General features: G+C 56.1%; 9 protein-coding genes across 9 annotated transcripts; 5 read left to right on the top strand and 4 right to left on the bottom strand.

Annotated features, from left to right (window-relative positions):
• The first annotated feature begins 6 nt into the window (after positions 1-6).
• On the top strand, positions 7-2,092 carry C7974DRAFT_231118 (uncharacterized protein). Its single transcript, XM_046137373.1, has 3 exons — positions 7-510; positions 561-638; positions 688-2,092. The coding sequence occupies exons 1-3, from the start codon at positions 400-402 to the stop codon at positions 1,945-1,947; spliced, it is 1,449 nt and encodes a 482-aa protein (XP_045994799.1). The 5' UTR covers positions 7-399; the 3' UTR covers positions 1,948-2,092.
• Positions 2,093-2,762, top strand: C7974DRAFT_231119 (6-O-methylguanine DNA methyltransferase). Its single transcript, XM_046137374.1, has 2 exons — positions 2,093-2,435; positions 2,505-2,762. The coding sequence occupies exons 1-2, from the start codon at positions 2,238-2,240 to the stop codon at positions 2,667-2,669; spliced, it is 363 nt and encodes a 120-aa protein (XP_045994798.1). The 5' UTR covers positions 2,093-2,237; the 3' UTR covers positions 2,670-2,762.
• On the top strand, positions 2,730-4,582 carry C7974DRAFT_231148 (uncharacterized protein). Its single transcript, XM_046137376.1, has 2 exons — positions 2,730-3,091; positions 3,141-4,582. Exons 1-2 carry the CDS (start codon positions 2,856-2,858, stop codon positions 4,558-4,560), a joined length of 1,656 nt encoding a protein of 551 aa, XP_045994797.1. The 5' UTR covers positions 2,730-2,855; the 3' UTR covers positions 4,561-4,582.
• Positions 4,583-4,933: 351 nt separating this feature from the next.
• Positions 4,934-5,847, bottom strand: C7974DRAFT_231132 (uncharacterized protein). The gene has a single exon (XM_046137375.1). The coding sequence runs from the start codon at positions 5,737-5,739 to the stop codon at positions 5,257-5,259; it is 483 nt and encodes a 160-aa protein (XP_045994796.1). The 5' UTR covers positions 5,740-5,847; the 3' UTR covers positions 4,934-5,256.
• A 242-nt stretch (positions 5,848-6,089) lies between these two features.
• C7974DRAFT_415530 (serine hydrolase-domain-containing protein) lies at positions 6,090-7,093 on the top strand (the record flags this gene model as incomplete). The annotated part of the gene is made up of 2 exons (XM_046143902.1): positions 6,090-6,107; positions 6,158-7,093. The coding sequence occupies 2 exons, from the start codon at positions 6,090-6,092 to the stop codon at positions 7,091-7,093; spliced, it is 954 nt and encodes a 317-aa protein (XP_045994795.1).
• Positions 7,094-7,185: 92 nt separating this feature from the next.
• On the bottom strand, positions 7,186-9,381 carry C7974DRAFT_231067 (26S proteasome non-ATPase-like protein regulatory subunit 12). The gene is made up of 5 exons (XM_046137372.1): positions 8,869-9,381; positions 8,762-8,818; positions 8,475-8,711; positions 7,934-8,422; positions 7,186-7,884 (listed from the first exon to the last, which is right to left on the bottom strand). The coding sequence occupies exons 1-5, from the start codon at positions 8,953-8,955 to the stop codon at positions 7,270-7,272; spliced, it is 1,485 nt and encodes a 494-aa protein (XP_045994794.1). The 5' UTR covers positions 8,956-9,381; the 3' UTR covers positions 7,186-7,269.
• Positions 9,382-10,152: 771 nt separating this feature from the next.
• C7974DRAFT_415528 (uncharacterized protein) lies at positions 10,153-11,936 on the bottom strand (the record flags this gene model as incomplete). The annotated part of the gene is made up of 3 exons (XM_046143901.1): positions 10,153-10,734; positions 10,786-11,344; positions 11,395-11,936. The coding sequence occupies 3 exons, from the start codon at positions 11,934-11,936 to the stop codon at positions 10,153-10,155; spliced, it is 1,683 nt and encodes a 560-aa protein (XP_045994793.1).
• Positions 11,937-13,557: 1,621 nt separating this feature from the next.
• C7974DRAFT_231020 (syntaxin-5) lies at positions 13,558-15,182 on the bottom strand. Its single transcript, XM_046137370.1, has 2 exons — positions 13,909-15,182; positions 13,558-13,858 (listed from the first exon to the last, which is right to left on the bottom strand). The coding sequence occupies exons 1-2, from the start codon at positions 14,900-14,902 to the stop codon at positions 13,827-13,829; spliced, it is 1,026 nt and encodes a 341-aa protein (XP_045994792.1). The 5' UTR covers positions 14,903-15,182; the 3' UTR covers positions 13,558-13,826.
• Positions 15,183-15,626: 444 nt separating this feature from the next.
• On the top strand, positions 15,627-19,748 carry C7974DRAFT_231048 (uncharacterized protein). The gene is made up of 2 exons (XM_046137371.1): positions 15,627-15,834; positions 15,884-19,748. Exons 1-2 carry the CDS (start codon positions 15,788-15,790, stop codon positions 19,656-19,658), a joined length of 3,822 nt encoding a protein of 1,273 aa, XP_045994791.1. The 5' UTR covers positions 15,627-15,787; the 3' UTR covers positions 19,659-19,748.
• Positions 19,749-23,160: the final 3,412 nt, after the last annotated feature.

Here is a 23,160-nt window from a genome sequence, read left to right as displayed (position 1 = left end):
GCATCGGCTCCCTTGACAACCCATACTAAGCATTTCTTCCCCTTTCTGTACCACGTCCAAGTCATCTGCCACTCATGTTCTCGTGAATGGCGGAATGCGAGCTCCTGGTTGCGGAAAGTCGAACTTTCATGCGCGCTGCTGTTGGTTGTAAACTGGTCTGCAGACCCGATTCATGGCTTGCAGGACTTGGTACAAGCCACGATCGAGCATCTTGGCGGTGCACAAGAACGTGTGGAGAACTTTGTGTGATGTCAAGGCAACGCGTGGCTTGTGCAGAGCTGAGCATAAAGAGAGCGCTTTGCAGCACTGTGACATAGGTGGACTGCGTGGACCAAGTCTAACAGTCTTCGTGCGGCATAACAACCGCTTCCTGACGACTTTACTTTTCAAGTTTACACTATGAAGCTATCTTTCCTCGCACTTTCCTTGTTGGGCTCGCTGGCGGTGGCGCAGTCTCTCGTGAATGACTGTGAATGCCCTCAGGTCAAGTGCCCTGCCACCGATACTCTCGCAAGTACCCTATGTATCTCTGAGATGATGTTGACTGACATGAGTCGAAGGCTGGCTGCAGGTGTATCAACCTTGCGGAGCTGAGGTGCAAGCAAAAATGTCCACTCTACGAACCGACGAGGGCAAGGGTAGGGGTTTAAACTCAACGCACGGCAACAAATACTGACAACATTGCAGGTGTGCCGTCGGCCGAGACAGACCTCGACTGCACTTGAAGCTACTCCCACTTCGATACTGCCTTTGCCGACTCTACCTATTCTGGGGATTCCGGATCCAATCCTGACTGTGCCAGTCGTGGCCGAGCCAACCGAACCTGAGCTCGATGTACCTGAGCCAGACCTACCGCAGCCTGATCTACCTCTGGATCCAGATTGCGAGTGCGACGACACGTTTTGCATCCAAAGTTTCCCCCAATCATGCCACTGTCAGCACAACAATGCGCAGAAGTGCTACCAGAAATGTGGCGGCGAGTGGCCAGGACTCAACACATGTCCAGCTCTCGATGCACCGGAGCCACCCGCACCTGATACATTCGAGCCCGAGCCAGCCGCACCTGAAGTGGCGCTTCCTGACCTACCTCTTACCCCCGGCTGTGAGTGCGAGGAGATGATGTGCATCCAAAGCTATCCTCAATCGTGCCACTGCCAGTACGGCATCAAGGTGAGCTGCTACACCAAATGTGGTGGCGAGTCTCCGGGGCTCAACACATGTCCGCCCGTCAGTCCACTTGGCATCAGCTTTTCGGACGGCCCTGTGAAACGTGCTGCTGCTTCACGAGCACAAAGGCGTTCCGCCATTCCTGCGGAGCCAGCTCCAGTCCAAGTGAAACCACCTCCAGTAAAGCCAGCTCCCGTCAAGCCAGTTCCCATCAAGCCAGCTCCCGTCAAGCCAGTTCCCATCAAGCCAGCTCCCGTCAAGCCAGCTCCCGTCAAGCCAGTTCCCATCAAGCCAGCTCCCATCAAGCCAGCTCCCGTCGTAGAGCCAGCTCCCGTCAAGCCAGCTCCCTTCGTAAAGCCAGTTCCCGTCATCGCAAAGCCAGCTCCTGTCAAGCCAGTCCCCATCCCAGTAAATCCTCTTCTGTCTCTTCTTTTCCCATGGAAGCCTTTTCAACTCCCGACAAAGCCTATTCCAATCCCGTACGTACCCGTCCCTGAATCCCGCAAACACCAGATCTGCGGCGGTGGTCGCCCAAACACACTCGCATGCCCTGCCGGTGAGATTTGTATGAACGACCCGTTTAAAACAGGATGCGGACCTGAATGCGATGGATTAGGGATCTGTGTGAAGGACCAACTGTGTGGAGGCTTTGCTGGATTCAAGTGTCCAGACAGCAGGCAGCAATGTGTGGACATTCCTGATAGTTGTGATCCTAAGAGAGGGGGTGCAGATTGTGGTGGCGTGTGTGTTTGGCCTCTGGATCTGAGGACGATCTTTTAGATGGTATGAGAGCATACGGGGTTCGCGCTCTGTCCTACTTTCGAGGAATCCGCAATGTCTTCAAATCGAATGTTTGCTCGTATTGCGAAAAGCTCGGTGTATATCCAGCATCGAGTGATTTTGCCTTGTGAGCTCGGAGCTTTTTCAGCCCGTCCACGCCCGTGACTCATTGTTGTCGTTAGACTTGTCCCGGACAGGTCACTTTGAAAGCATACCCCGTGATTGCGCGTCAACTCCACATTAAAGCGCGTCTCTCCCTCTCAGCTTCCCCACAGCATACCTACTAAACAATGTCGAAGGCACAAAAAGTCACAGAATACCAAGAGCGCGTTTATGCGCTCCTGCAACAGATTCCCCAGGGTCGCATCACGACATATGCAGCCATGTCGAAGGCGCTAAACAGCTCGCCACGTGCAGTCGGCGGCGCGCTGAGAAACAATCCATTCGCGCCTGAGATACCGTGTCACAGATGCATTGCAAGTACAGGTGTGAGTTGCGACTCGTTCAGACCCCTACTGCTGTGACGCGTGAATGGTTTGCTGACGCTTCGTGAGTAGTTCATTGGTGGCTTCAAGGGCGACTGGGAGAAGGTGCCCAGCGGGCAGAATCAGGTGTCGAAACGGAAGTTGCTGGAGGACGAGGGTGTGTTGTTTGACGCGAATGGATTCTTGATTGACAAGAAGGTGCTTTGGGATGAGTTCGATGTGGAGAAGGTGAGGTAAGCGTGCGAGGGGAAGGCAGGGTGGGGCAAGGAAGTGGCGCTACGTCAAAAAGTTCTAGACAGACCGCGGCAGGCATGTAACATTCCACAGCAAAGGTTCTGAGACATATTCCTAAATCGATATTTCTCTTTTCGAGGACTTGCATAACCTCTGCAGTGCCTTGTTACAACTAGTTTCACATTCATCATGGGTCCAAAGAGGAAAGAATTGCTGAAGCCAGGCAAGCCAAAAGGGAAACTCAAGGCGCCGGAGCCTCAGACCGAAAATGATTTCCTCGAAGCTGCAGATGAACATGAACAGGCTGCGGGCAAGTGGAGAGCTGGTGATGCAGCAAAAGCAACGCGGTTCTTCAACCGCGCCATCGATACGTACAATGAGGGCCTGAAGAAGCATCCACAGTCTTTCGACCTTGCGTACAACAAGTCAGTGACCGCGACTACAATCTATTATCGTTGTACTAACCTGTCCCAGAGCAAACCTGGAGTACAGCCTCACAGAAGATGATAGGATTTTACCACATCTGGGCAGCAAGGTAGCATTGCTAGAAGAGACACTCAACTCGCATCGGCATGCCATCTCCCTTAACTCTACTAACACCGACATTTTATTCAACACAGCGCAAGTCTTGACATCCCTAGCAGAGGTCGGGCTAGAGGACGGAACGCAAGAGGTTGCAAATCTTCCTGCCATGTCGTTGCTCGAAGAAGCTGTTGATATCTTCACTGGGTGTTTACAAAAGCAGCAGCAAGAGTATGATCAAATGCAAGCCGAAATAGCAAAGGCCCAGGCTTCAGGAGAGTATCAGGAAGCATGGGAGGGTGATCGAGCCCAGCCCACTGAGGCGAAAGAACGAGAGGAAACGGAGTCTGACTCGGCATCAGAAGGACCCGGAGATTGGGCCACGGTCGAGGAGCCTGTCACACCCACAACGATCCTTGAAACCTGTACGGCTCAACTAGGTGCTCTGATAACGTTGCTCGGATTGTACACGCCGGAAGATCTACCGAGTATCGAGAAGAAAGCCCAGGACGGCCTCTTGACCGCCACAGAGATCATTCCAGCTCTCATCAGTATCATCGATGCATCACCAGACCCAGAATCCGAAGACGAGCAAGAAGCGGGTCCCACATTATCTATTGGCCAGTCCACAGCGACAGACGAAGCCTCGACATCACCCAAGGAAGATGCTTTGCTTGCTGCAGCGAACTTCCAAGCCAGTATCGCTGAGGCTATGTATCGAAGCGGTAAGAGCACACCAATGCAGTATGCACAGAGGATTGAGCAGACATTCTCGATCTTGATCGCAAAAGCCCTACCAAACCTAGGCGTTGCGTACGTCAACGTCGCGTCATCGTACGCAGACGCGCTCATCGACCTTGCATCCTCGATAGCAGACAGGCTGCAGCACACCATCGCATCGTCTTCTACTATGCCAGATCTCGAGATCCAGTGGACCGCGCTCTCGCAAGCTCAGAAGACGCTCACTGAGCTTACATCACCACCGCTGGTTTCCATGCTTTCTGCGTCTCGTCTGGCAGACATCTTCCTAGCCCGCGGCGACATCGACCTGTTCCGTTTTCGTATTGCAGTCACACCAGACGTAAAGCCGGCGTGGACAAACAGTCAGGGCGTTGTTGTTGCCAACGCAGGCGTTTATTACCGCGGAGCTAGAAGTTATGCGCAGAATGCGGGTAACGCGCAGACACGCGCTGTAGCAGACGCTAAGGCGATTGTAGCGGAGATTATGAAGGGGATGCCGAGTACGTTCGACGAAAGGCCAATGCATTGGAGAGGGCGGAGTGCAGACGTGGCGGCTGTGCTTGGGCAGATGATAGAGGAAGGGATTGTTGGGAAGGAAAACGCAGAGGGCCTGCTCGCCTTCACCGAGTAATAGTAAGCTGTAAAGCCGCTGTCACGCGTGCCGTTTGTATTCACTAGCCAGTTGCCTTGTGCAAACGCCGACTGCAAAACCAACCTCTCTGCAGAACCCTGAACCTGCAACTCTCCCACAACTTTCCTCCACCCACTTCCAACATGTCAGACCTTCCTAAGAACGATGTCCCCACCACTCCAGAGCCCTCTAAGACGCCCAAGAAGATCAAGAAGCCAGTTGCCCGAACAGCAGGCGCGTCCACAATCCGCGAAGATGTGTTCAAGAACGAGACGCCCGACGACTCCTCCGACGCGTCCTCCACCGACGGCAACGATGAGCCCAAGGAGGAGAAGATCACGCTGCTGCAAGCGCTGAGGGAGAAGGTAAAGTCGGCCAAGCGGATGAGTGTTGGCTTGTTGAGTTCTGTTAAACAGACGGACAGGAGCAAGAAGGATGGTCCGAGTGACAAGTGAAGAGGGACGAGCGGCGGTGCTTGGAGGACAGACTGAGTTGGTGCGGAGCAGGGCAACGGATTTGAGTTGGTGGATCTGAGCTGGTGAATTTGAGCTGATTGATTGAGCTGGTGGATTGAGCTTGTGGATTGAGCTGGTTGGTTGAGCTGGCAGCTACAACACTTCCAAGCCTGGGTACCACAATCCATTGATTCCACGATATTACTCTCCTTCACGCTCTCCACCTGCCCATCCACACCGCCTACACACCCTCCTCCTTCCCCTTCGCCCCTTCCCGCGCCAACCTCTCCAGCTCCCCCCTCAAAACCGGCCCAAAGTCCCTCGCAACCCCCACATCCACAAACTCACTCCACTCGCTCACCCGCTCCCCGCCCTCCTCAAACCCCATGCTCCACACATACTGATTCCGGTACGGCCCCACCCGCGTCTCGCCCGCCGCAGACACATACATGACGATCCTCACCGCGCCGTCGGCGCCCACGCCCTCGACCACGTCGTCGACGTCGAGCCGGAAGGACGTGAAGACCGTGGCGAGCGCGGTGAGGCTGGCGGCGAAGGCGGCGGGGGTTTGTGGGGGCATGTTCAGGCTCGCGGGGAGGATGGTGCGGAGGCATGTTGGTGTGCGTAGGGACATTATGGTGGGGATGTCCATTGTGTTGTAGGCGGCGGCGAGTTTGTTGGCGGTTTGGCGCGCGGGGGAGGGGGTGGGGGTGGGGGTGCACATGGTGGTGGTGGGGCGGTTGGGTTATGGGGTGTGGATTGGGATGGTGAGCTGAGTGGTGAGGGTGGGCATTGTGAGGGATTTGTACCGTGTGTGAGAGATGTGTGGTTAGTCTGTGGCTGAACGTGGGCTTGATGAATGCATGTCAGCGCGCTTAGAGGGGCGACGAGTGTGGTGGAAGATGTCCGTGGCGTATCTGGGTCACGAAGCTCATTCGATCAGCTAGTCGAACTCGTATTGGCAAAAAGCAGTATATGGGCGTTTCTCTTATCACACGGGAAGTATGTATAGAAGCTGTGGAGGAAGAGACAACGATGTTGTGCTCTGTTGGCTGTATCAGCTCCGATATCAAGATGACCTCATTCCGACCCGTTCCTTTCCATTCCGAACACCACCACCACCACGCTGACTCCAGACGCAGACACCACCACCACCCACCTACCTCCCACACTACATGCGCTTCCGCCTCCCACTCATCCCACTCCACACCACGCCCAGCAACCTCCTCGCCCTCCACCGCCTCCGCACCATGGCCGCCCCGCCGCCCTCGCGCCCCATCAAAATCCTCTTCCTGCACGGCTTCACGCAATCCGGCCCGCTCTTCAGCGCCAAATGCGGCGCCCTGCGCAAAACGCTCCAAAAAGCGTTCCCAGCCGGCATCACGGTCTCGTTCCCGACGGCGCCGCTGCGCCTCGCGCCCACAGACGTGTCGTTCCTGCACAGCGGGGAGGCGAAAGAGGCCGACGACGAGGAGATCGATGCGTGGGCGTGGTGGCGGCGCAAGGGCGACGCGGAGCCGTACGTGTACGCGGGGCTGGAGGAGGGGCTGGCGCGCGTGGCGGAGGTGCTGCAGGCCAAGGGTCCGTTTGACGGGGTGGTGGGGTTTTCGCAGGGCGGGGCGGCCGCGGCGATGGTGGCGGCGCTGCTGGAGCCCGGGCGGCGGCAGTCGTTTGAGAAGCTGGAGGGTGAGGGCGGGATGCGGTATCCGGCGTCGTTTGTGAGCGGGGAGGAGGGGTGTGTGCATCCGCCGCTGAAGTTTGCGGTGAGCTACAGCGGGTTTGCGGCCAGGGGGCTGAATCCATATCATGCATTTTACGAGCCGAAGATTAAGACGCCCATGTTGCACTTTTTGGGCTCGTTGGATACGGTGGTTGAGGAGAGCAGGAGTCTGGCGTTGGTGGAAGCGTGCGAGGAGAGTGAGGGTCGGGTCGTGTATCATCCTGGTGGTCACTTCTTGCCGAGCACGCAGAAGGCCAGCGTCAACGCGTTGATCGGGTTCATCAAGGACGTATTGCACAAGGCTGAGGGGCCGAAGAAGGAGGAGGAAAGTGTAGAGGACATGGATATGCCGTTCTGAGCCTGGCATCTGAAGCGTCCAGCATTGCACCTCATGGAGTTCACCTGTAGATCGGCAAGACTAGACTGTCATCTTTTGGATGTCTATATTACATGCGCAATGCATGCGCGGAGGCTACTAGAGACGGCCTTCCAATTCTAGACTAATCATGATTCTTCGTCACATCATCTCCCGACTCATTTCGCCTTGCCCTTAGCCGCCTTCTTGTCGATCTTCGTCGGCTGAATACGCGCCATCATCTCCTCCTTGGTGATGAGGTGGTCAACACGCTCCAAAAGACCGAGCAAGCTCTTCATGTTACCGCTCCACTCGTTCAGGATATCATCTGAGCCGCGCGGCTTGGAGAAGGTGACAATGCGCGCCGGTCGATCGATCTTGGCGTAGATGGTCTTCGCGGTCACCAGCTCGCTGATGTACTTCTCCGTCTCGTCCTCTGTCAGATCCAGCAGCTCGGTCAGACGGGGGATCTGGATGCGAGTGTAGTACTTGGCAACAACGCGGACATTGTGCTCAATGACGCGCTTTCGCAGATCCTGCCACCTCTTGTGTGCCTTCTCATCGTCCGAGTCGTCCTTCTCTGCATCGAAAACGTCGCTATCGGTCAGGTGGGGCCCGAACTGCTTCGAGACCATGGGCCACCTCATCAGCTCGGGGATGGTAAAGAGCTTGACGAGTTGCGCGTCTTGTGCGATCTGCGAGTTGCGTGTGTCGCGCTGGATGCGGTGGATGAGATCGGACTGCTCATTATCGTAGGGTGCGAGAATGATGAAGTAAATGACGCGCTGGAGGATCTACATAGTCGTTAGAACAGCCAAACGCTCGTAAACGATGAGAACATACCGCTCGCAGCTTCTTGGGGTCCTCCTCGACGGCCTCTGTATCCAGTACCTGTCGGTAATGCTTGCAGACCTCGAGGTACTTGTCGTCGTGCTTCGCCAGGGTGATCTGTTGCTCGTAGTACCTCAACTTGAGGTCTGTGACATCATCCTCAGGCTCGATCGGTGGGTCGTCTGCGCTACGGGTCTTCTCCTTCTCCTCGCGCTCCTTCTGCTCCTTCTCCAGCTGCTCTGCCGACTTCTTGGGCCTGCGCTGGAAGTACTTTGTGCTCATCTTCCTGCTCAGAATGCCAGCTTGTGTCCAGTCGCCCTTCTGTATGCAGAGCGCGACTTGTTGCAGGATGAACTCGGTCTTCTCTCGTCGGGTCATGGAGCCGAATGTCTCCACCTGGAGCTCGCAGAGGATGTCTGTAGCCGCGTTGATGTCGCCCTGCTCCTTCTTGATGTCGGACAATATCCTGGTTACGCGGGCGCGCTCGACTTCGACGAAGATCTGCCGCCGGTGTTAGTTCGCACTCGCGATGCCGCATTTGCTAGTCGCTCACCTTGCCCTCAGTCACTGTCCGCAGTGTCTCGATGACGGAGAGCTTTGTCTCGAGGTTGGGCGTTTCGTCCAAGAAGCCCATGACGCTCTGCACCATCTTGGTGGTGGCCTGCTTGAGCTGACCATGCTTCTTCGAGAGCAGGAGCACCTGCTCGTTCATGAGGTTCCAGTCATTTGCATTCTTGGCTATTGTGACGATGGCGATGATGATTCGCGAGGTGGATTGAAGATCTGAAGCCTAGGATTTGTGAGTACGTGCTCGCATGCCTGTGTCCTGATGGTCCATACCTGGCGTGTCTTCTTCTCGAGCGGAAGCAGCTGGTCGATAGCAGCTTGTGGGTTGCTCTGTATTACCACGTCAGCTTGGTCACAGCTTTGCCTCACTCCATATGTACCTTTCCGAGCTTCTCCGCCTCCGGAATCTGAGTGTCGGCCTCCTTCGTGAAGTCCTTCTCCGCCTTGAGCACCTCTCCGCTAGACATAGTGGCGGGGTCGGCGTGTGGTAGCTGCGGGTGGTGTTATTGGTCCTGCTAGAGGTCTCGAGGTTGGCGGCAGGTAAAGTGGAAGGTACTGTTGAGGGGTAGTGGTGATGGTGATGCGGCGACAATGTTTGGGACACTGGAGTTGCGGCTCGATGATGTTCATGGCGGCGGTCGCGCGGCTTGGACCACCCGGAGCTTAGACGCCGATTTCACCGACATCAGCCTCCCTACGATGTTAGCAAGGGTGTCCGTTCATCATTGTAAGGCTGGCAGTGCAACGTATAGTAACTTTCACTCATATAGAGAACAACCTTCTTACAGTAAAGTATCAGAGGGATCTACGATCCTAGGGTTGTTCATTGAAACCTCGGACCGAGTATGAAGGCCAAGAGGCACTCGCTCTATTCACGAGACCTCGAAAAGAATACATTCGGCTTAATGTGTGCCAAGTAGCTTATGCCTCCCTGTTTAGTAATGTCTTCACACTCGATGCAGTAGAGTTCGTGTCAATGTCTTTACTTGGCGTTGCAACGCATGCAACATGCATGCTATACACTAGGCCCTTAACGCACGCAGCATGCTTGTCGGAGCATACTACCTAGAGCAGCATTCGATGAATGACTACATATCCACAGCGCACTAGTCGTGTCAGCGTGTGAGCATCACAGGTTGCATCCATGGATGTGCCACACAACTGTCGTTGATTGTAGTTCATTCGAGATCATACATAGTTACTCATTGCTCGTTCGCTTGCACGCACGAATCTACGCTCCAAATCAACCCAACATGCCTCCGTGGGTGATTTAACTCAGATAGCCACTCATGCTCTTGCTATATGTACTCGAAATGCGCGCGATATAACGCAAAGGGGTATATTATACGAAAAGGGAAACCTGCCGTAGCAGGCCATGTAAAGAAACAAATGCGCGCTATGCTTTGCAAGCAGTTCGAGCATGCAGCAGAAAATCATCTTAAACTTAAGGAAATGCGGAAAAGTAACGCAGGGTGCGAGACGCGGCGCTATGCACGAATGAAGCCGCCCCATGAAGGTCTTATTCGGAGTAAGACAAATGTATTCGTAACGGTGCGTAAAACCGACGTGAGCCACGAATTCGATGATGTGGTACGTCGGCAGGGATGTCGTTATCAGGTCGTCAATTGAGGGGTATCAGTGAGGGATCCGGGGACCGGTCCGGACTACGCCGCAGCGTGGATGGGCGCTGTTGTCTCGCTCGATTCGGGTATTCCACAGATCGGACTGCCGTACTGTGTCTTGAGCGGCCAGTCGAGGTTCTCGAATTGCGCGGTGTGTTGGTTCTCCCAGTCCTTCCGCAACATCTCGTATTTGAGATCCCATCTCTGCTGGAGCCTCTTTCGCCGCGCTTCTATTACTGCATTCAGGCGCTCCAACTCTTGCGCGTACTGCCACTCTTCAGCCGCCTTCTCTTTCTCATATTGGAGATCCATCTCTGCGAGTTCTGCTTCTTGCTTTTGCATCTTTAGCTTCATCGCGCGCTCTTGTCGTGACCGTAGGACGTTGATGGCACTCTCATGTTTTCGTGGCAAGCTTTGCTTGATCAAGCGCTGACGATCAAGTTTCTTAAAGTCTTCTTGGGTGACCAGATGCGCAAGGCCAAACTCTAAGTTCGAGGAAAGGCAATACGCTTCCATGTGTTTCAGCGCGGTTGCCACATTCTGGGTTTCGATGTTTTGAGCGTTGCGCAGATTGTCCTCTGCCGTGATTTGTGCGTCTTCGAGATCGTCGACCTCAAGAATATGCTGTGCAGCGTAAGCAGAATGAACCAGATTAGGTGGTGTGACCTCGCTTACATGCTCCTTTCGCTCCTCTTGGTTGTTTTTATGTTGAGCTGCAAGTTGGTTTAGCGAGCATTGATGGTGCACTTGAAGTGATTTGCGCTGATTGGCTTCAAATGCTGCAACCTGTTCGAGCTGCTCTTTCTGCTGCATTTTAAGGCTCTTCAGTGCTTCGTTCGCAAGGGAAGGGCTGCCTGCTGGTAGCTGTAGCGACAATCGACGAGGTGGTGTACTCGGTAGCGATTTCGAAACCGGTGGAATGGATGCCTTGCGGGCTGGTCGTGGTAGATCCATGGACGACATGCCGTTCTCGCTGTAGCCAGAATCTCGTAACGAGCTCAGCTCCGGAGACTGCACCGCGCCTTCCAGAACACGATCCGCCTCTTGTCTTGTCAGAACAATTTCCAGGGTAGCTCGTGTTAGTGGAATTCCGCAGCAGCTTGGTGTCGCTTTCGTCAGCAGCGCCTCTTTGATGTGAGCTCGGATGGCGGAGGTGGAGAGCGAATGCCCGCATTCAAGTTTTGGCCCTCGAGCTTTCCCATGGTGGCGGTGATGAGAGGGAGAAGTGCATGAGCTGTATGTTTAGTCAGCAAGGTGTCTTGCGTGTGCGTTGATTCATCCTACCTCGAGTCTCTTCTAAACATGGAAAGAAATGAGGTGCGCTTTCTTCTGATGCCGGTACTTTGCAACGAAGACGCGCTGGAAGCCATGGAGGGTGCAGCCGAGAAGGTCGACGTGGTTGAGTGGCGATGCTTGAAGTCGGTTGGGAAGTACTCCGCGGCGGTGTCGAGGGCAACGGAGGCTCTGGGGAGGGTCGCAGGTGGCGTAGGCTGCTGTGGCGGCAGGCGCTTGACATAAGGCTGCTCCCTGGAGGTCCTTGAAGGGTCTGTGAAGCCGGTGGACTGAGTGTGGTGCGAGTGCACCGAAAGTGAGCTACTGCGGGCGCTGCCTATCGTCGTGGTGGACAGGGCACTCGACATGGCTTGCACAGGGCACAGGAAGCGGTAGGGATCCTCGATGCCGGACTTGCGCGCCAGAAGTGCAAGTTGCGCGTCGACGTCGTCTTCGCTGGTGTCGGCGGGCAGGCCAAGCACGTCTCTCAGGTACACAGCGTCGTCCAGTATCTGCGTGGGGGGGAGGGAACCGTCCCTGCGCAGTGGAGGCATTGCGCCGGAGCGCGCATGTAGTTATGGGAATGATGTCAGGATGGACTCGAGGAACATGCGGAAAGGCGGGCGTCGTTAAGGTTTGGAGGTGAGCTTAGTTTCCAGCTGTAAGGTTCGGGACGCCGCGCATAAAAGAGAGTGAGAAAGATCGGCAGCAGGCAGTCAGGATGTGGGCGGCAGGCGCGAGTGGGAAGAGGGCAAGCGGCGGTGTGAACGGAGGCCTGCTAAGCGCGCTTCGGCAGACGCACACGTACATGTACGTGTAGTGGACTATGCATTGGGCCCATGTAGGATACGGACGTGTGCGCCGACCTGTTGCATTCCTCACGTTGCGGCAAAGGCCGCCCTTCTGGCCCGGAAACGAGCATTTGAAGCGCCAACGGAATTGAAACCGAAGCTTGTCCACGCCACCCTTCCGTCAGCTCTCTACGCACTTGGTGCTGTGGCTGCACATAGCGGCATACCTCTGCCGAGATTACGCCTCGGTTGATAAAGACCTGTGGCCCTTCATCATTGCGACGCACAACGGCGATCTTCATCCGGAGACCGGACCTGCCTCACTGAGAAACTCCAGCCTTACCGCTGCAGCTGGCTCCTTCCTCCCACCCTTGCCCCCACCTCACAACCCTGCATATGCAGACTCTGCGGAGCATCTTCCTGAAAACCCAGATCACGACGTTGCCAGCAAACACACCGGTGCTCGTCTCGTGACATGTACGCCGGCCAACCACGGTTTCGATATATTTGACGTTTCGCTAGTCGCCAATCGCTGGGCATGTTTAGGCTTCACCGCCTGCTAGTGTAATCAGAGCTCCACGACGCTACGTCGTTGGATCCACGCCGGAGTCCTGTCATGTCCGTCATGCGGCAACGCGTGACGATCCATCCAAGGAACGGACCTCCTGTTCGCCCATTGAATCGCAATGCTCACAGCCAATGGGCGCGCAGGGAAGCAACAATGTTGGCCGATTGTGAAAAGTTGGCTGCCAAGGGCATAGTTGCTGGCTGAACGAGAACGGAGGAACGCCGCCCTTGGTCTGCTCGTCTGTCTCCAGGTGACGACGCTCGTATTGCAGTGTCTTGGGCTGTCGCTGGCCTTGGGGAATGTCTAGATCGAGCATCGCCGCTGCAACGAACCGTTTGTGTTCATTGAATCCGCGGTGCAAGGGGGTGAAGTGTGGTACGGTACCGGTTATCAGATGGTACAGGAACCGCTGTTTGTGTAGCGAGCTACCCGTTCCTATGGAACTTCGGCGACCTGTGCTTCGAGACAACAATACGCTACAGTAAGGTATGTTGAGTAGACGGTGAGCTAGAAAGATTGAAGGCGTAAACGTTGAGATTTGGACCATGTTTTAGGTGCGGAATCTTGGAGCCCGTGAGTTACATACACCCACTGCTCCTCTCAGGCAAGCCTACTTACAAGCTTTTTGTACGACGTCTCACCCATATCGTATCGCGTCGGTACCGTCCTAGTGCTCCGGATGTTGTACATTATGCAGCCAAGACTCGAAGTCCGTCTGCAGGGTTGCGTCGCTGGTCCACCGGGCGGCCAGCTGTGGTGATACGAGAGCTTACATATGTGCGGTGACTTCACCTCGACATTCAGATGTGCAAAACATGCGATGAGATGGCAATGAAGATGTATTACAAAGACTAATAGCTGGGATATGTCGTTCCGGTCTTGACGAAAAGTTTGTGCAGATCCTAAACGGTGAAGGGACATAGAAATACAACGTAACATGTATGTGCAAGATGCAAGGCCGTATGCAACGTGCGCGAGTCATTGCAGCACACAAAGGCCAGCCAGGGCGATGCTGGTGTGGGTAGTGCCTGTCTTCCTGAACGCCGGAGATATGCAAAGAGTACATCAAACAACGTGAAAAATGTCTATCCCGAGATAAGTACCCACAGAAGGAAGACTGCGACGGATTAGTCAAGGGATCGAGCTGGACGATCAAAGAAAACTCACATATCATGAGGACACCGAACATCTTTGCAACCAACCACCTGTTGCCCTGGACGCGACTCCAGTACTTCATCAGCTCGCGCTGGGCACCCTCGACGTTGTCGACCACATCCTCGGTGTTCGCATCGATACGCTGGATCTGCTCGCCCTGCTCAGATACCATCTGTGCCAGCTGGCTGAAGATTCCGCCGAGTTCTTGAATTGTGGACTCGATCGACTCTATCGCTCGTCCTCGCTCTTGGATGTAAGCGTTCTGGGGCTGTGCTTCCTCCATGAGCATGAGCTGTGCATCTGACTGAGATCCACCACGCGTGAGAGCTGATGATCCTGATGGCTCCAGAGAGAGCAGATCCTGTTGTGCGGCATTTGTGTTCTTGAAGCCGCCTGGGGAGCGGCCTCGTTGTGGAGTCTGGTACAATGGCGAGTCGGTCCGGCTCGGGTCGAGAGAGGACGAAGACTGCGCAGTCGAGAGGAATTGCTCTGTTCGCGAGCGCGATGCCTGCATGTTCTTTGTCCGCACCTCCAGCACGTCCTTGAAGTTTGTGCCCACGTTCTGCAGCTTGTCCTTCAGCAGCAGAACCACGTTGCTGTTGTGCTCCCCCTCCTGGTCCGCGCCTGGCTTGACCTTGGGGTGCAGTTTCGCGTTCATCTGTTGCAGCTTCTGGACCTGCCCAGAGAGCGCCGTCATGTCTTGCTTGATGACGAAGGTCAGCTCGTCGAACTCTACGGGCCGGTCGTCGAACAGTGTCTTGCGCCGGGCGAGCTGCGACAGGCGCTCCAGCTTCTGCATGGTGCTCGCGACTCCTCGCGCGACTTCGGCGGCATTGCGCGCGAACTCTGAGCGCTGCCGTTGCGGCGAGGGGTTGGCCTGGGCCTTTTCCTGGGCTGTGAGGAGCGACTGGCGCTGCGCTCCGGTCTTGGACTGCGCCTGTCGCCGCTGGGCCTGGGCGAGGATCGAGCGGAACTCATCGGTGCGGTCCTGGATCGACACGGCCATGGCTGCGGTGTGGTGAGTGGACGTGAAGCGCTGTCCTGGAGGATACGTAGATTGCGCTGGAACGGGTGGGGAGGATGCCGGTTCCGGACACGTAAAGGGGCAGTGGTGGGCAGCGCTTCGGGGCTTTCGGCACTGGTTGGCAACACTGCGGAGCGGTTGACGTGGAGGAAGGTCGTGGCGTGGGGAGGCTGTGACGGCTGGTGGAGCCTTCGATTAAGGGCTGAGGCCGTCGTGTTCACCGTGGGCCATGCCGGGGTGGCGCAGATTACCTACCAAACCAAACTCGCCCTTTCAACGGCCAAGCATGGCAACGTCGCCCGGACAGCTGCAGTGTCAGCGCGTTCAGGGCAGCGTCGCCTGTTGCAGCGCGACGGCCAATTCCAGCTTCGCAGCCTGCTCAGACGTCGCCGGCAACATGGCCGCTGGCGCGGTGCCCGCCACCTCCAGTGGAGAGATGGTGCAGATCCATCATGGTCAACGCGTGTGGCTGGGCCCACGCGGCGAACAGTGAACAGGGCAGCCAGAGACGCCATGACATGCACTCGACGGCGCTGGACTGGTCAGGCGGTCACTGTTAATTGATTCCTCCCCTCAACTCCAACGTCCTGTTTGTATGCGCCGCAATTCCTGTTTGAGCCTGACGTGCGTGCTGACGTACGAAGTACCGTGGAGCTACCCGCCCTGCATCGCGAAGCCTGACCTGATCCACCTCCGCTGCACCCACGCCCACCCGTCTCCACGCCCCTCCGTGCACGACGCGGGCACTGCAAGCTCCCTGGCGGCCGTGACTCGACGGCGTACGGCCATTCGCATGCGCTGCACCATCCAGCAGCAATAGGGCCCCCGCCCGACACCGACAGCACACTCCGGCTGCTGCACGCCGCCATGTCCGGCCCATTCCGTTTCAACCAGCCGCCGGCCCAGTCGCCGCTGTACGTCGCCGGCCCGCATGCTTCGCGCCCACCGCTGACAGTGACGCAGGGAGCGAGTCGCCTCGCCCTTCTCCGCCGGCGCGCAGCCCGTCTCGTACAAGACCAACGTCAATCGCTCCAAAACGAAGAAGTGGGTCGAGGCAAAGAAGAACGCCTACGACGGCGATGACTGGGGCGACTACGACGAGTACGACGAATATGGGGTAGACAGGACCCCGTCGCCAGAGCCTGCACCAGCCCCCAGCCAGCGATACTACGGCCAGCGCCCGCCGTTGGACACGCCGTCGCGCAGCTTCACAGACCCCGCGCAGCAACCCCCGCCCTCCCGCGCACGGAGGAACTCGTTCGACACGGGCGAAGAGCAGCGGTCGTTTTCGGCCTCGGTGCCGCACCCACAGCAGCCCGGCTATGCACCGCAGCCACACCACACGCAGCCGTCGCCGCTCCAGACAAGCAGCTTGGGGCGCGACGTCACCGAGACCTCGCCCCAGGACCGCGACTTTAGCCCGTCGACCGTGCCGCCGCCGCTACAGACACGCATCTCGACTGCGCCCGCCGATGTCTATAGCTCCCCGGTGAACACCACCCAGTCTCAGTTCCCTCCGCGCAAGAGCAGCATAGGGCAAGGCAGCGCGCCACCAGGGACGATCGACTTCACGCCGATCCCTACGTCGCCGCGAGAGCGCACCGGTAGCCAGGACAAGCCCTTGCCCTTCATCCGGCCTGCAGACATCTACAAGCGAGTGGAAGAGGAGCGCAGACGAGAGTCAATGGACTCGCAGTCGCGTCCCAGCTTAGACTCGCTCTCGTCTCGCCCGAAAGACGAGCCAACATCGCCGACCGCCGAACGGAGGAACTTGCAGCCCCTCGCGACGGTTGCTGAGCGCAAAAGTGAACATCTGCCCGACCTGGACGTCACAGCACAAAACGACCGTGTGCTCGAGGGCATCCCAGCCTTTGACAATTCGTTTTGGTCCAGTGGCCCGGACCTGCAGTCACCTGCCAGCCACGCGCCTGTCGTGTCACCTACCCAGGACCAGGGTCTGCGTTCGGTAGTCGACCAGGCTTTCACCCGCAGTGACGATCAGCGCTCAGTACCGCCAACACCGATATCAAAAGACTCCGACTCCGATCTGGACCGGTCCAACACAGGCAGTACATCTGGAATTAGCCCCATCATGAGTCGTGTACCCAGTTCTGCGACTGCAGCCTTGAAAAGTCGCGGTCTTGGCGATGGTAGCACACCTGTCATTGTGGAGGAGCCACACGACGCAGGGTCTCCAGTCCCCGGGCCAACCTCTGGTGACTCTGCCCAGACGCCGCGTCCTCTCCAAGGACATACCCGCAACGTCTCTAGCAACTCCCTCCCGCGCAGTGGTTTGGCAACACCGACTCGAGGCGAAAGTCCTGCACGCTCACCCACCTTTGGCCCACAGAAGACTTATCCCGAGCCAGAGACGGCACAAATTGCTACGGACAGTCCCAACTCGCCAGATGCTATGAAGGGTGGTCTCGACGGCCCGCAGTCTGCTTACGCTACACGTGAAGCAGATATCGCAAACGCTATGTCGAGCAATCCATTGCGCACAGCTCCCGAGCTCGGTGCCGCAGAGAAGCAGTCGCAAGACGATTTCCTTGAGTCGCACAAGGCACAGTCACCCATCAGTGACGCACTGCCACGAGATCGCTCCGAGTCGCCCAGCAAAGGCCGCGTCCAGGCGTTAGCTGGCAAGTTTGGGGACGTCTCGAACTCGAGGCGCGGTTCGACTCAGTCCAACGGGTCGCGAAATAGTGTGCAGTCTTGGGAGCAAAGCCGTGAGAATTCACGTGCGCCCTCGCCTTCGAAAGGAAGCCCAACGAAGGAATTTAGGCCACACTTGCCTGGTGGATGGGAGTCATATGCCATCACGACACCAGCACCCCTCGATCGCAGAGAATCAGAGAAGGGGCTGGCTATCGGAGAAGCTCAAGGCTTGTCAGCAGCTCCCCAGGTTCGCTTTGCGGAACCTGGGAGGCTGCTGACAAGCCGCGAGAGAGAAGACGATCCGTTACAGGTTGATCTTACACCTACAGCAAAGAAACAACTGGACACGGAGGTCAAACAGCCCGCTGATGACCCGATCTCAGCGCTGAAAGATGCTGGGGCTGCTATGTCTGAGTCGCTCCGCACAACTATCGGACCGGGCGAACCGACTGTGGCTGATCCGGAGCCGGGTCGCCGGTCTTACGGTGATGTGTATAACCCTCGACCGTTGCTCATGGATCGTACGGAATCTGGAATGTCGAGCGGCCCACCAACACCACCGGCTAAAGATACGCCTGAATCTGAGTTCCCCCCGACACCGCCTCTAAAGCAGTATTCCTCTGGGGCTCTCTCTCCACCTGAGCGGCCACCTATGACTACAAAGCTCAGTACCGATCCCTCGGCTGATGACCAAGAGAGTGATCGACTCCGTAAAGAGATTGTCGCTAGCCTGAGTCCGCTACGGATGTCTATTGTCCCAGCGGCTGAACCGGATCGCACTTCACTTCGCCCAGATAGCAAAGGTGCTGATGCCAGCTCGATTCTCGACAGCTACTATGCAGAGCTGGGAAAGGATTCGCCCAGGACTTCAGATGATCTCAACGGAGACATTCCTGAGCTGGCGCCATTGAAAGCGACATCATCAGCACACACTGCAACACCCCAGAAGTCTCCCGTGGCCAAACGTTACAGTTGGGAGGCTGATAACTCCCATCTCACGACAGCCGAGAAAGAGCCTCAGCCTGCCGGAGTCCCAGTGCTCGCAAAGAGCGTGGGGACAGAAGCAACCTCATCCCCACTGTATCAACGAGATGAGGGAGAGGAAAAGCAAAATTGGAACACTGGTATCTCTGACAATCCTTACTTTGGACCCAGTCATACTTTTACAGTGACGAAGCCAGAGCCCATTACGGAGGCGGAACTTGCAACGCGGGAGACTACACCGCCATCAGACCCTGGGTCAACACTGTCCAGTCCCCCCACACGTGAGCAAACCAGATCACCCGGACTTCACATTGTCAACTCTGCACTCAATCCTGAAGCTGTCGATCTGCCTCCTCGCTGGAGCGCAGAACACTCTCCCCAGCCACCGCAAGCGGCGGCAACGCAGTCTCCCCCGCTACGGCAGCTTGAAGAACATCAAGAGACGAACCCGGCAGTATCTGCTGATATAGCTTTGACTGGCTCTATCGAAGCACCAGTATCGTCCGCAATTCACGATGCTGAAGCCAGGTCACCCACCTCGCCCAGCTCTCCAACAATGGACAAGCCTTTGGGGGCTCGTGAGATCGCGACAATGGGCTCCACTGCAGATCGCATTGCTACTTATAACAAGACTCGCGAGCAATGGGCTAATACTGATCATGGACTTAGTAGCTGGATAGCAGCCACTTTTGAGGCGGACCCAGGTCTCGCAACGCAGAACACTCAGCCTCTTCCTCAACCCAGGCCTCAATCAGGGGTCTTCCGTCACAAGCACACAGGATCCCTCGCCATGCTCGGGAAGTTCACAGGATCAAGTAACAATCAGCCTTCAGGTGGCGCGTTCCACGATCAACACGGCTCGGCAGGCGCTCCAGTTCCCGCCTCATCGAACTCTCCAGGTGCAGGGCCGTCCAAGCCTTCTACAAGCTTCTTGAGTCGGACTGGAAGCCATTCAATCCAGACCCAACAGATGCAAGCTAAGGGCAAAGACCTATTGCACACTGCTGGTGTTCTCAGTGGAAAGGGCATGACGAGCGCTAAAGGCTTGTTTGCCAAGGGCAAGAGTCGTTTCAACCGCGATAAGGTAGAAAAATAATCTCCTTCTTGTCACCTTCTCTTCAGAGGCGACGAATCGATCCTGCATAGATGAACTCTCTTTGTCGCCCGCCAAAAGGATCGCAGCATGTAGCTGGATGAGGTTCGATGGAGAGTCTTCGATTTTGATTGATGCGATCTCAGTGGGCGTTTTCGATATCATGATCTTGTTTAAGCGTACATGTCCGGTCCGGTCCTGTTTGTATGGTGTGCCACTTCCTTTCTCGGGTAGTCATAATGATCGAAATGTTAACCGTCAGTGCTCTTACACCCACAGTCCAAGTACTGATTGCTATGTGATGTAGGACTCGGCGCACTCTCGCGAAGCTTCCACAGAGCTTCCGTTGGTGTCGATCCCCACCGCGAACGCGAACGCCGCCCCTTTGACACGTTCTTGTACCACCGCCGACAGCCCCGAGGAGCCGAAAAGACGGCGCCGCTTTTCATCGCCATTCCGTCGCCCAAGATCTCGAGCAAGATCAGCTGGTGCTGCTTTCCCTAGTACCACGTCACTACCTTCCAGTTTATCGTTGACTGCAACCTCAGCAGATATACCTGAGATACCAAAAGCCTTTCAAGGTCGCCCTCACTCGTACCATGCGCCTGATTTAGGTATGCACCCTGCATACCGAGGTTCGGCCGACCAATTGAGTCGCACTCCTCCGTCGTACGAGCAGAGTCGCATGTGGACACAGCATGCGCCAATGAGGTCGAACTTTGTAACGGAGACAGAGGTGCAAGACGACACTGTGCCACCAGTCCCCCCTATTCCAGCTGGCATACATGATGAGAGGCGAGGTCGGCGCAGTCGGAGTTGGGGGAACGCAAGTCTGATGCTGAAGTCTGCAAAACAGCACATAACGACACCAGCCAAAAGCTCGAGAAGTGTTGGGGCCAGTCCAATCATCACTCAGTTCGACGACCGTGGTAAGCCAAGAGACTTTGTGCCAAACGCAGACGCCGTTGAGCTGTACCCACGAGTTCCCTGGAATGACGACGAGCCGGGCATGAACGATTCACCACGAACTAGACATAGCTCACCACTCACAAGAGGTTTATGGATGGGTGATACTTCCCCAGTTCTTTCGAAGCGGACGCCAACGCAAGCTCACGAGACTGAAGATGATGAGAATCAACAGCTTGTGCTGCCTAAGGACACTGACGGAACACTAGCACCAGCAGACTTAGTCCAGCTCTCCAAGCCTCATGACACCTCTGTGACTGATCATACAGAAAACCCAGACACAAAGCTGCATGTCAAAGATTCATCCAACGTGGCGAGTGAATCGCATACAACGTCACCAAGCCGTTCGACAACGGAGTCACAGGATCCATGGCCAGGCACGCTGCTTAGCCTCACAATGAGCAACGAAGCTCTTGAAGATCGATGGGAAGAAAAAGACGAAGCGCCACTACCACACCACTTTGTGATGCAGCTTTCAGGCGAGATCAGCCCTCTGCTCCACTCATCGAAAGCCTCGTTACAAGAAGTCTCTGATGACGAAGACGGCATGCTGAGTCCTGTTGGAGCAGGCGTTGCTGAAGACGAACAACAGCAACGACTCAAATGGGAGACGGAAATCGTTGGTGCGGGCGACGTGTCTGACGAAGAGGACGTGGGACGTTCATCGGACTCTCGTGATTTGCACTCGCATGTTACAGAGAAGAAGACTGAGCAATCGTCTCGTGAGGCTGAATCTGAGAGTAGAATTAACCACGAAGAACCAGGCGATAGTGAACGGACCGGCCAAAGGCCCGTGGAGGCTGTCACGGAGCTCAGCCTGGTCCGCTCGCCATCAGATATTTGTGTGTCGCCAACTCTGCCAGGAGAACAAGCGAGCTACGAAACTCGAACTATCGGCATTGGCGACGTCTCCCCAACCAGTAACCATGCATCTATCCCCACCCACGCACTTGACATACAGTCTGCACTTGAAAGCAAAGTAGTCGGAGCTGGCGATGTGTCTCCGGTGTCAACACGATCGTCCTTATCCATTGCATCGCGATCAAAAGGGGGCCAGCACGCTGTTAGTGATGACAAATCTGCCAAAGAACTCGCGAGACCTGGCGTCGAAAGGTTCTATACAGCTGGAATAGGTTTTGATGTCGAGCCTGCAAAAGACGAGATGCTGCAGCCAGAAGAAGGCTCAGCCTTGGACCAACGGCCTCGTATTGAGAGATTCGAGACAGCGCATGAAGGCGTGCAGGGGCCAAGCGAGCTGACAATCCCAGCGATTAGGCAACCAGCAAGTCGGTATGCGACTGTTATGGCTGCAGAGCCTGTTGTGTCGTACCATGAATACACCGGAAGCTCATCAAGTTCGAACGAGAATTTGCTCGAGGTGATGAAACCTCAGGCATCGAGCGGCGCTCTGACCCCGCAGCGAGCTGAGCTTGCACCTGGACGGGCTGACGGCATGCCAACCGCGACGCGTCGAGTCTCCGCTTCGCAGCTGCAAGTCGTCCACGCCGTCGAAGAGTATGCCGCATCCAATTCGTCTCTTTCATCATGGGACCAGGACAGTAACGCCGCTGATGCGATTTCCGAGCCGGGCGCAGCCGTCGAGATGAAAGACGAGAGCGACCTCATCACTCCTGTGGCGCAGGCGCCAAGGAAAACTGCTTACGAGCACGCTGGCCAGGCTGGGAACTCCGACAACATTTCATCTTCCGCAGGATCCAATGGATATTTCAACACACAGTCGACGGACGGGTCCGCTCAAACACAGCAGAACCCGACCTCTGTGTCTAACATGACGGTGCCTGAGCGCTCAAAATCGCTGTTATCAATCATATCATCAGCTGTTTCAAGTCAACCGATATCGCCTGCATCAAGCAATGCTGGCAGATCAACTCCTTCGACAATTCATAGGATGCAGCGCGACTTCTCTGATGCTAGGAAGACCAATCTCACGGACATGCAGATTCCAGAGGAGCCCACGTCAGCCAAAGACGATCAAACGCCAACAGCCAAAAACGAGGACTATGATCTGTATGCCGATCACAATGGGGTAGTAAAAGACGTACGCGATGACAAAGGCCAACCACTACGCATTGTTAGTACCCCGAGCGTTGCTCCAGCACAGTTGGCACGCACAACAACTGGTGCATCTTCCATTGGAACTGTTCCGGATATTCAAGACTCACCGGGTCGAAGATACAGCTTCGAGCGCCCAATGAGCTTCATCTCTGGGCCCCAGGATGACGATGGGAGGCCTCAAGATCAGATCAACCAGCCCTTGACAGGCTCGATGAGTGCAGCCCCCCCTCGTCCGAAGCGGAGGTCACAGCAGTATCCTCGGGCGCCATCCGGCGCTATTTACTCAAATTTCGAACCAGTACAAGACATGCATTGGCCCCCTGGTGAAATGACTTCACAACCGCCAGTCCAGCCCGTACAGCCACCGGTACATGAACACGTACCTGCAAAGGTTGTCCGTCAACCAACACGTTTTGTGCCTCACTCTCAGGAGGTCGACGATGATGACAATGAGCCACCGACG

Source organism: Boeremia exigua, assembly GCF_020726555.1.
Source record: "Boeremia exigua strain MPI-SDFR-AT-0100 chromosome Unknown C7974scaffold_9, whole genome shotgun sequence".
NCBI classification, from domain to species: Eukaryota; Fungi; Ascomycota; class Dothideomycetes; order Pleosporales; family Didymellaceae; genus Boeremia; species Boeremia exigua.
This window is presented reverse-complemented; position numbering and strand designations above follow the sequence as displayed.

What these genes read in the sequence shown, in the direction of transcription:
- C7974DRAFT_231118 (XM_046137373.1), top strand. Translation starts at nt 400, where the DNA reads ATGAAGCTATCTTTCCTCGCACTTTCCTTGTTGGGCTCGCTGGCGGTG. An exon ending in GCCCTGCCACCGATACTCTC is followed by an intron (nt 511 to 560) that starts GCAAGTACCCTA and finishes CATGAGTCGAAG; the next exon opens with GCTGGCTGCAGGTGTATCAA. An exon ending in ACGAACCGACGAGGGCAAGG is followed by an intron (nt 639 to 687) that starts GTAGGGGTTTAA and finishes ACAACATTGCAG; the next exon opens with GTGTGCCGTCGGCCGAGACA.
- C7974DRAFT_231119 (XM_046137374.1), top strand. Translation starts at nt 2,238, where the DNA reads ATGTCGAAGGCACAAAAAGTCACAGAATACCAAGAGCGCGTTTATGCG. An exon ending in GATGCATTGCAAGTACAGGT is followed by an intron (nt 2,436 to 2,504) that starts GTGAGTTGCGAC and finishes CTTCGTGAGTAG; the next exon opens with TTCATTGGTGGCTTCAAGGG.
- C7974DRAFT_231148 (XM_046137376.1), top strand. Translation starts at nt 2,856, where the DNA reads ATGGGTCCAAAGAGGAAAGAATTGCTGAAGCCAGGCAAGCCAAAAGGG. An exon ending in TTCGACCTTGCGTACAACAA is followed by an intron (nt 3,092 to 3,140) that starts GTCAGTGACCGC and finishes AACCTGTCCCAG; the next exon opens with AGCAAACCTGGAGTACAGCC.
- C7974DRAFT_231132 (XM_046137375.1), bottom strand. Translation starts at nt 5,739, where the DNA reads ATGTGCACCCCCACCCCCACCCCCTCCCCCGCGCGCCAAACCGCCAAC.
- C7974DRAFT_231067 (XM_046137372.1), bottom strand. Translation starts at nt 8,955, where the DNA reads ATGTCTAGCGGAGAGGTGCTCAAGGCGGAGAAGGACTTCACGAAGGAG. An exon ending in AGGCGGAGAAGCTCGGAAAG is followed by an intron (nt 8,819 to 8,868) that starts GTACATATGGAG and finishes GTGGTAATACAG; the next exon opens with AGCAACCCACAAGCTGCTAT. An exon ending in ACCCCAAGAAGCTGCGAGCG is followed by an intron (nt 7,885 to 7,933) that starts GTATGTTCTCAT and finishes ACGACTATGTAG; the next exon opens with ATCCTCCAGCGCGTCATTTA.
- C7974DRAFT_231020 (XM_046137370.1), bottom strand. Translation starts at nt 14,902, where the DNA reads ATGGCCGTGTCGATCCAGGACCGCACCGATGAGTTCCGCTCGATCCTC. An exon ending in GTTCGGTGTCCTCATGATAT is followed by an intron (nt 13,859 to 13,908) that starts GTGAGTTTTCTT and finishes AATCCGTCGCAG; the next exon opens with TCTTCCTTCTGTGGGTACTT.
- C7974DRAFT_231048 (XM_046137371.1), top strand. Translation starts at nt 15,788, where the DNA reads ATGTCCGGCCCATTCCGTTTCAACCAGCCGCCGGCCCAGTCGCCGCT. An exon ending in CCGCCGGCCCAGTCGCCGCT is followed by an intron (nt 15,835 to 15,883) that starts GTACGTCGCCGG and finishes ACAGTGACGCAG; the next exon opens with GGAGCGAGTCGCCTCGCCCT.